At 51.1% G+C, this 9,573-nt stretch overlaps 1 protein-coding gene across 1 annotated transcript; it reads right to left on the reverse strand.

Moving 5' to 3' along the window:
- Window positions 1-1,096: 1,096 nt before the first annotated feature.
- On the reverse strand, window positions 1,097-5,056 carry RIPK3 (receptor interacting serine/threonine kinase 3). Its single transcript, XM_047075546.1, has 10 exons — window positions 4,945-5,056; window positions 4,556-4,696; window positions 4,108-4,417; window positions 3,513-3,652; window positions 3,340-3,386; window positions 2,962-3,129; window positions 2,786-2,853; window positions 2,181-2,543; window positions 1,977-2,037; window positions 1,097-1,423 (listed from the first exon to the last, which is right to left on the reverse strand). The coding sequence occupies exons 1-10, from the start codon at window positions 4,968-4,970 to the stop codon at window positions 1,275-1,277; spliced, it is 1,473 nt and encodes a 490-aa protein (XP_046931502.1). The 5' UTR covers window positions 4,971-5,056; the 3' UTR covers window positions 1,097-1,274.
- Between the last annotated feature and the right edge of the window lie 4,517 nt (window positions 5,057-9,573).

The following is a 9,573-nucleotide window of genomic DNA, read 5'->3' on the forward strand; positions in this document are numbered from 1 at the left end:
CCCTCATTGTCTCCCCTAACACCGTCACCTTCCCCCTTCTGCCGTCTCAGGAAGGGAATGCAGACCGTGGGAGATGCGAAGGGGTGGCGTAGGCCGGGCTGAAGAGCAAGTGTGGAAATCGGAGTGGAACCCTTGGACGTGGGGAGAATGCAGGACAGCTGGAGTGAAAGCTGGCAAGAATGTAAGGAAGAATGTGGGGGCGAATGGGGGGTAGGATTCACGTCAGGATGAAAGGGTGTTCCCATTCTCCTCTCCTCCTGCCTGTATGAGCTGCTGTGGTGGAGTCTGAACTGTCCATGCTTCCATGGAGTCCAGCTCCATGGGAGGATGCAGGTCTGTGTGTAGCTTTGTGGAGTCGTGGCTTTCTACTCCTGACACCAGCTGGGAGTCAACGGGCTCGGAAGCAAGGAGCAGGTGAGTGTAGGTGATGAGTAATTGTGGTGGAGGCAAATAAGTAAGGTGGCTGACCTCCAAGAGGCTGGGGGGTTTCTTGCAGGGCAAGAGATGTGCCTGGGTCTGCGGATGCCGGTAGAGAGCCCTCTTCCCAAGACCCCACTGTGGAGTCTCCATAGCCCAGAAGAAAAGTAGGCAGGGAGACTATCACCAGAATTTTGGTTTAGGGTGGGCTCTTGCCTGATGTAGAGGAAGTGCTCCACCCAGAGATTAGAGCAGCCCCAGGAGCCAGGCGACCGGGATTCCTTCCTGCCACCAGCTGGGCCCTGACCTTGTGTGCCATGACACTGCCCACCCCCAGCCCTGAGCATCCCGCTTCCGGCCTCTGCTAGACAGCAGTGCCTTGGGTTCCCTCTCTGTCAACTCCCGGATCTCCCAGCCACATTTCAGCTGCCAGGGCCTGGCCTAAGCATTAGCCTCCCAAGTATGACGCTTTGGTTAAAAATCCACCATGTGTGGGGGTGCCTGGCTGGTTCAGTTGGTTAAGCTTCTGATTCTTGATTGCTGCTCGGGTCATGACCTTGTGAGATGGAGCCCCCCCTCAGTGCAGACAGCACAGAGCCTGCTTGGGATTCTCTCTCTCCTTCTGTCTCTGCCCCTCCCCTCCTCACGTGTTCTCTCTCTTAAAATAAATAAACTTAAAAAAAATTCACCACGTTTATTGACTCCTCTGCACAAAGTCAGTTTGGCTGCAGGCCAGATGGCCCTTAAAGAAAGTCTCAGTTAATTGCTTCAAGTCCAAGAGGTAGCTCAGAACCTGCTTTGTACTGGCCCTGCAGCCCACTCCAGGCTTCTTGGTTCTTGTGGCCCTTCTTCCCCACCTACTTGTGGGGGGCACGCTGCCAGCCTCTACCCATGCCCCAAGGTGCCTGGCCCTGTGTGGATAAGGCAGTTCCTCCTTGTATAATCAAGTAGTTGTTGTCTCCCACCTGTACCGCATGGCTGTCATTTATGATAACAGATGGCGGCCCTTTAAGAGAAATTTGCAGGGTTAGTGGAAGGGTTAAGTAGTGAGGACCTCAAAATTAGGAGGAGCAGCAGGGTGGAGGGGCAGCGGCACCTTGTGTCCATCCTGGGGAATTGCAAGTATGGGGTCTCTAGGCTGGCCTGTGGCTGGGTCAAGGCATGCCTTGGCCTTCCCCTTCCTGCTGCCCCTTCAGAACCAATTTGCAGAAGTTCAAAAGGAGTGGCAACTAATGTCTGAGACCCTGATATTTGGGTCTTTTCTTCCAGGAGCCCCTCTGGACCAGTATAGCAACAACAGAAGTTAGGGGTTCACAGAGCTGGTGCCGGGGAAAGTCAGGAAGCTCAGGGCAAATCCAGGCTTTGCTGTGTGACCTCAGTGGGATCTAGTCACAGTGGGTTTCAGTTTCTTCATTTTATGAAATGAGAAGTTTGGGGTAGTTGGCCACTAGCCCTTTCTCTCCCCTGCTACCCAAGGTACCCTGGATCTATATATAGTCTTGAGGAAGAAGCCAGTGGAAGAATTAAGCAGGAGAAAGGAAGGAGTGGGGAGTGGGTACCTGGTATTGGATTTAGCCCTGGTGCCCTGGTTGGCCGGTTGGTGCCATGTCTCTTAGCCCCCTGCGAACAACACAGCTCTTTTAGGCTCCCTGTCCTGGGGCCTATTCCCCTGCTGCATCCCCTTCAGCCCCAAATTTTCCCTGGCGAGGGGGACAGGATTCACAGGATTCCTAGTGCATCCTCTAGTTCTGCCAGGGTCTCACCTGATTCCCTTTGGGTCCAGGACCTGGGGTCCAAGCCAACTTGGGGCTGGGGGTATGATTTCTGAAAGGTAAGGTCTCTGGAGTTTGGGGAGATGGGGCTGTTGAGGCTGAAGGTATCCCTGCTCTCCGGGAAGGCTGAACCTTGTCTCCCTGTGTCCTGATCCTCTCAGGAAGATTTGTACATTTCTTAGGAACACAGCCGGGGGCCTCCTTCAGATTTAGTTTGTTCAACATCTCAGAGGCTATAGAATCATGGCTTCCTGTGGTTCCTCTAGGCTCATCCGTTTCTGTCCCTCCTGGGCCTGGCTTGGGGGCAGACAACATCCTGTCGCTACCCCTGTGCTCAGACAGGAACTTCTTCACCTGCAAGGATAAAAGGAGCGTTCTGGGCATGGAAGTGGGAGAGCCAGTGTAATCCCAAGGAAAGAATCTCTTGGTCCATAATCCATTACCTGGGAACTCAGCGGTAAGGTGGGGAGAGTGGGGCCAAAGATTAAGGCATGCATAAAGAACAGTGGTCAGTGGGGAGTCATTGGGTGGCCAAGAGAGCTATGTTGTGCCATCCTTGCTCCGCTCTGGGGTTGGCGGTGGCATTGGACACTCACCATGGAGACTGCGGCATCCATCTCCTTGTTTACCGGATTGAGGGCTTCCTCGGTGTTTGGTCGGCATTCTGGAAACAAGCAGAGTGGGGTGGCAGATGAGCCAAACCTTCCCAGGGAGAAGCCCCCTGCTGACAGATCCAGGCCTACCCTGGCTGACAGCTAAATGGCCAGTTCACCTTGGAAGGAGGGCCTGTCCTTGGGCTCATGGCTCCAGCAGTGCTGCATTAACCTCTTCAGTCCTTCCAAACCAGGAGTCTCCGGGCCGGGCTGAGGCAGCTTGGTCAATGGGGGCCGGATCTGCCTCTCACACACTGCTTCCTGTACTGCTGATTTCTGGGCCACTACTGGAGTGGGAGTGGAGGATGTGAAGAAAAGACATTCAGGGTATGAGGGGCCACTTGCTCCACCATGGGAAGGGGAAAGGAGTGTAGTCCAAGGCAAGGTGAGGAGAAAGTCAGGCAGTCTGAGCAGGTAAGCTGGAAGAAGAGGGTTTGGAGGCTTGCAGGAGGAGGGCACCTGGAATTAAGGATCCCAGTGTCTGCCTAGAGTCTTACTCTCAGCTTCTCTTCCAGCTAGCACTGCCCACATTAGGATCCCGAAGCTGCAGGAGACACAAAGCTGAGACCTGAGCAAACTGCTGGCAAGACTACTTTCCCATATACCGGCCCCTAGAAGGGTCCAGAGAGGTATAGAAATTTGGAATGTGTGTTTAGAGTGGGTACCTTACCTGTAGACATCGCTAGCCATGGAGGCTCTCCGGTTTACATCAGCCAACAGTTCTGGGGCCAAGTAGGCTAGGGCTAACTCCTCAGATCTTGCCAGTGACGTTGAGCCTCCTTGAAATGTGAATAGTCCAAAATCTGCCAGCTGGAAAGGGAGGGAGGAAGGAGAAGGTTGGGGATAGACAGGTAAGGCAACTTTCAGAATTCCCTCTCCCACCACAAGGTGCAGGTCCAGCCTTGTAAAGGGGGTTTTGAGGGTTAGGGGAATGGGAGGACCAGTAGGGCCCTTGGGTTGGAGGTCTGGGTACCCTCTCATGGGGCTGGGTCAAAGTCTGAGTCTCCTCAGCTAGGTCAGCCATGAGGTTTTTGATGGACTGGTGGGTGGGCCTGTGGAACTGACCGTGTTGGTCAGGGTCTCAAACACCTGGTATGGTAGGGGCCATGGCTCCTGGGTGGGCTTTGACACCTGTGTCCCAAGGGAAATGCTGAGAGTATGCAGCAGACAGAGCTGAAGCAGTTTCTGTGTCTAGTGGGTGGGGCTAGAACAGTTCTGAGACAGGACTGTGTCCAGAGGCTGGGCTGGGCTATGGGTGGGCTGACCTTGGCGTGCAGGTCTGAGTCCAGCAGGACGTTGGAGGGCTTGAGGTTCCGGTGCAGAAGCACTGGATTCTGGCTATGCAGGTAACACATCCCCAGCACCAACTCCTGCAGCAGGCGACAGAGGAACGGCCAGGGCCGAGGACAGTGGGGCTGCAGCAGCCCCACCAGGGAACCGTTTTCCATGAACTGAGTTACCAGAGCCGGCCCACGCACATGTTCCCATTCTAGCTTCCCGGTGACCCCCAGCAGGTGCAGTACATGCTGGCCCCGCAGACTTGCCATGGCCTTCACCTCCCTGGATATCGTCTCCCTACATTCCAGGAAAGAGTTGGAGTGGGGTTCTGCTCTTGGAAGATCCCTCTTTTACCCAATCAGGCCCACAGCACAGCGGCCCCTCCTTCTGGGCCAGGCCCCAGGAAGCCCCAGCCCCGCTGCACAGGTCACTCACCTGTTCATGATCTTGACTGCCACATCTAAATTCCACGTCCTGTGTCGTGCCCAGAACACCGCCCCGAACCCACCTTCACCGATGAACTTCAGGTTCTCCAATTCCTCGAGGGGAACCAGGGAGGCTGGGGTACCGCTGGGCCTGAAAGAGGGGGCCCGGTCTTCCAGACCGCACCCCCTCCCCTGCCCCGTGACACTGGTGACTCTGCACGTTCACTTCAAATCCCAGCTCCCACCCCTGCCCACCCCCAGGGTCCCACTGTGCTCCGGCCTCAGTAAGGTGCTCAATGGCATTCCCAGAGCTAGTCTGCGGAGGGGAGGGGAGGGGAGGGCTGAGTGGCTGCGAGTGTCAGGCTGCATATCCGTATCCGTATCCTGCTCTCCACTGACCATAACTTGACGCCAACATCAGACATCAGGCTGGAAGGTGCGAGTCCACACGGATGGAGTGACTTCTGGGAGCGGGGGGGGGGGGGGGGGGGGGGGAGGTTTGTGGCAGAGAGAGACAGGGGTCGCGAGAGGGGTCACTGCAAGGATTCCACTTCCCGGTTTGCTCCTCCTCTACCCGGAGTGACTAAACCACTTCCTTCATTCGCTGGTACATCTAGGGTCCCGCCCCAGGGGCGCGTGTCTAGGGTGCCGCCCCAAGGAGGCAGGGAGGCAGAACCGAAAGTTAGTCTTTTTCCTTCCTAACTCATATTTCCTGAGCACCTGCAGCGTGTCACAGCCAGGTTAGGTGTCACTGAGACCTTAGGGTGCCACACAAATAATCCTCATCTTTCAGGGACCCACAATCCACTCCTGCAGCCTGTGTCTCTCCCTTCTCCCACAGGATTTCTGTCTCCACCACCTACCAGGCCTGCTGTAGGGAGGGGATGAGGCTGAGGAGGATTTTATGGTCCAAGCATTTAGCCCTCCCCCAAATGCCCTACGATCACCGCTAACAATTCTGTAAAGCTCGAATGTGCCAGGTACATGTATTAGCTTATTTAATTCTCACATCCACCCTAGGGGGATTGGTACTACTTTTATTACTTCTTTGTGGATGAGGAAACAGACACAGGTAGCTTAAATACCTTGCCCAAGCCAGTATGGAGCTGACTTCAGGCCTAGCTCAGAACCATCAGGTTTGACGGACTGACTGAACCATCAGTCTGTACCTCTTAACTGTTGTGAATGTGGCTAAAGAAGGTGTGAAGCATCTAATAGCGTAGTGAAGGGTCCCTGTCTGTATTTCTGCCCAGTCCCTGACAGCTGCTCTTGCTGAGGCAAGCCCTTGGCATTGGTAGTGATTTGACTCTCAGGGCGTGGTGGTCAGCTAGATGAATTGACCCAGCCAAGGGCAACTGACATTGTGGTGGACATTGGAGGGGAAACACATCCTTGCCCTCTCCCCGCCACACCAATACCTCCACACAAATTCCCTGGTTAACACATGTGCCCAGCAAGCATGTATTCTGGACGAGGGCCTTTGGAAATGCAGGAATTTGTGGAGCCTTAAGGATTTAGGGTAGACAAAAGGTGTCTATGAAGACATACCCACTCCTTACTCTCCACTCTTGAGCTGGATACCGAAGGCCTCACCGTGGCTGGAGGCTGTGGAAACTATATGTGGCCAGTCCTAGCACTCAGTCCTTTATGGGGAGACCTGACTCTCACTGGAAGGTGCTCACCTTGGTATGCACTTTCCATTCTGTCCAGTGGTCCATGCACTCTGCTGGATGGAACAAACATGGCCAGCAGTTAACTGTGATTTTTATTTATTTATTTTTTTTTTTAACTTTTTTTTTTAACATTTATTTATTTTTGAGACAGAGAGAGACAGAGCATGAACAGGGGAGGGTCAGAGAGAGAGGGAGACACAGAATCTGAAACAGGCTCCAGGCTCTGAGCTGTCAGCACAGAGCCCAATGCGGGGCTTGAACTCATGGACCGCGAGATCATGACCTGAGCCGAAGTCGGCTGTTTAACCGACTGAGCCACCCAGGTGCCCCAACTGTGATTTTTAGATCCATGAATTCTGGTAGAGTCAGTTTGTGCTTTTTTTGAGCTATTTAGGGAATTCTAGGACTGTAGTCTCTTTATTTTTTTTTCAAGTTTATTCATTTTGAGAGACAGAGAGAGAGAGTGAGAGAGAGAGAGAGAGAGTGTGTGTGTGTGTGTGTGTGCTCTGATGTGGTGCACACATGCAAGTGGGGAAGGAGCAGAGAGAGAGGGAGAGAGAGAATCCCAAACAGGCTCCATGCTGTCAGTGCAGAGCCCAATAAGAGGCTTGAACTCATGAACCGTGAGATCATGACCTGAGCTGAAATCAAGAGTCAGATGCTTGGGGTGCCTGGGTGGCTCAATTGACTTCGGCTCAGGTCATGATCTCATGGTTCATGAGTTCAAGCCCCGCATCGGGCTCTGTGCTGACAGCTCAGAGCCTGGAGCTTGCTTCAGATTCTATCTCTCTCTCTCTCTCTCTCTCTCTCTCTCTCTCTCTTTCTGCGCCCCTCCCCCACTCACCCTCCATCTCTCAAAAATAAATAAACATTAGAAAAAAAAAAAAAAGAGTCAGATGCTTAAAAGACAGAGCCACCCAGGTGCCCCTGTAGTCTCTTTAAAAACCAGTACATGGTAGGCACCCAGTAAATATTTGTGGAATTGAATTAAGTGAACAACGAAGACTTTTGGGGATTCCTTACAACTTTGATCACTCCTGCTGGAGCTCCAAACTCATTGGGAGGAAAAAAGGAGGTTGCACTTTGTTAAGGTTTGGGGGCTCCCACCTGCATCTTCATGGCTGACAGAACCCACATGAAATCGACTTTATTGTTGAGACAGGATGGCATTTCACAGAATATAAAGGCAAGTGCAGCAGGTCCTCAAAAAAGTCTAGTCAGGAGTCAAGAGCCACCAGAGAAGGCAGCCATCTTGTTCATGAGTCTTTTGGGAGAAGACCCCAGGCTCCCCTTGAGGGGAAGCAGGCAGAAAGGCATTAGAAGGGTGCTTAAAGACCTTTTTATGGCCGAATATGTTTAGATTGGGCTAAGGCCCTGAGACTCAGGGGTAAGCCACTATAAAGTGTGGATTTGGGGATAGTGTCATAGCCTGTACTACTTTTTGACTCAAAACAAACCAAACCCCTTTAAAAGAAGGAGGAGCAGGAAGAGGAGCCTGGAGTGAGTGCCTGCTTCTAGGTGGGGGGACCTGGCAAAACAGAGCTGATCCCTAGATTTTGGAGCTGTGGCCTTTCCTGAGGCCTAGTGCTGCTGACCCCTAACAGAGCCTCTGCCCCTGTCCCAGGCTTTTGGAGAATTTGGGTGTTTCTCATCTCTTCAGTTTTTTGCTCCTGATGGTCTTTGGTCACCTTCAGCACATTCCTAGTACCTGCTCTGGTTCCCTATCCTTAGTTGTGGGGGTGGGAGGGCAGAGGGTGTGGTTTCTCTTCTTACATATTCTAGCCAGAACTAATTCTGATCTGTTGTTTGATGAAGAGATTCCAGTTATAGATCAAATGGTATTAATTGAGGGGATGATAAAAAGGATTATGGAGAATTTTCATTTTCCTTAGTGTTTGAACAGTTTATGTTAGCATATGTTACTTTTATAAACAGTTAAAGAAGGAAGAAGATCATGTGTATGCAATAACTCAGCTGTAAGGATATTCACTGAAGTGTTGTCTGACATAGTGATGAAAACAGAACCCTAAATATCCCATAACACGAAAAGGTTATACATAAATAAATATATATTACAAAGATTATAAATAAATTATGCAGTGGATGACTATGTAGCCATTAAAATGGTGCTCTAGACCCATATTTATTATCATGGCAGGTGTCTATCATATATCAAGTGGGGAAAAAGGCAGCTTATAAGGCAATAGGTACCATACAATCACATTTTTGTTTGATTGTTTCGGAAATTCTATCTACTCCAGTAGTGTGACAGAGTTCCCATAACAGGATAGCTAAATGCTATGTAAAGCATAACGAACACATTTTTTTCTTTTAAAATGTTTATTTATTTTTGAGAGAAAGAGAGAGATAGAGAGAGAGAAAGAGAGAGGCAGAGCATGAGCGTGGGTGGGACAGAGACAGAGGGAGACATAGAATCTAAAGCAGGCTCCAGGCTCTGAGATGTCAGCACAGAGTCTGATGCTCTGGGAACTCACGGACCTTGAGATCATGACCGGGCTGAAGTCAGACCCTTAACCCACTGAACCACCCAGGCGCCCCATAACGAACACATTTTAAAAATTTCTTAGTGAGCTCCCAAGAAAAGAAAGGTAACCTCCCAATGGCTTCCCCCGAGACTAATAAAATAAAACAAAACAATACAAATCAAAAAGTAAACAGTAAGTAAACAGAGAGTCAACTAACTTGAAGCCTAGAGTTTTGGGGACTGGGAAGGGGGTATGGAAGGTTGGGAGAGAACCACAGAGTGAGCCCTAAGGCCTAGGAAGATGAAAGCTAAAATGTGAGACACCCCTATTCCCCACAAAGCTAGGACCCTCAACTAGGCTACATTCTCAGTGGAAAGGAAAAAATATTATCTGCTTACAGAGGGCTCTTACAGGGAAAATTGTCTAGGCTGCAGATGTTAAAATTAATAAAAATGTTAGTTTCCATGTGAGATCTGCTCTAACAAGGATCTATGGTTGGAATTTTTACTTTCCCTTTGATCAATAAACCATAAGCTGAAAATTTTAACTGCCCCCAGATTATTTTTTTTTAATTTTTTTCAACGTTTATTTATTTTTGGGACAGAGAGAGACAGAGCATGAACGGGGGAGGGGCAGAGAGAGAGGGAGACACAGAATCAGAAACAGGCTCCAGGCTCTGAGCCATCAGCCCAGAGCCTGACGCGGGGCTCGAACTCACGGACCGCGAGATCGTGACCTGGCTGAAGCCAGACGCTTAACCGACTGCACCACCCAGGCACCCCATGCCCCCAGATTATTAATGCCCTCTGGAATCCAACAGAAGGAAACTGAATCCTCCTTAGAGGAAAGCATCATCCACTCAAGCTTCT

The sequence above is a fragment of the Lynx rufus genome, unplaced genomic scaffold, assembly GCF_022079265.1.
Source record: "Lynx rufus isolate CCGP_SWC_20201006 ecotype Redwood Valley unplaced genomic scaffold, mLynRuf1.p SCAF_13, whole genome shotgun sequence".
NCBI lineage: Eukaryota > Metazoa > Chordata > Mammalia > Carnivora > Felidae > Lynx > Lynx rufus.

Excerpts from the sequence above, each read along its gene's own strand:
- RIPK3 (XM_047075546.1), bottom strand. The coding sequence starts at position 4,970 with ATGTCTGATGTTGGCGTCAAGTTATG. Across the intron at positions 3,130-3,339 it reads AGCTGGAAGAGAAGCTGAGA|TAGTGGCCCAGAAATCAGCA; the intron begins GTAAGACTCTAG and ends CTCCCACTCCAG. Across the intron at positions 1,424-1,976 it reads AGGGCTAAATCCAATACCAG|GGCCGCCATCTGTTATCATA; the intron begins GTACCCACTCCC and ends TTTCTCTTAAAG.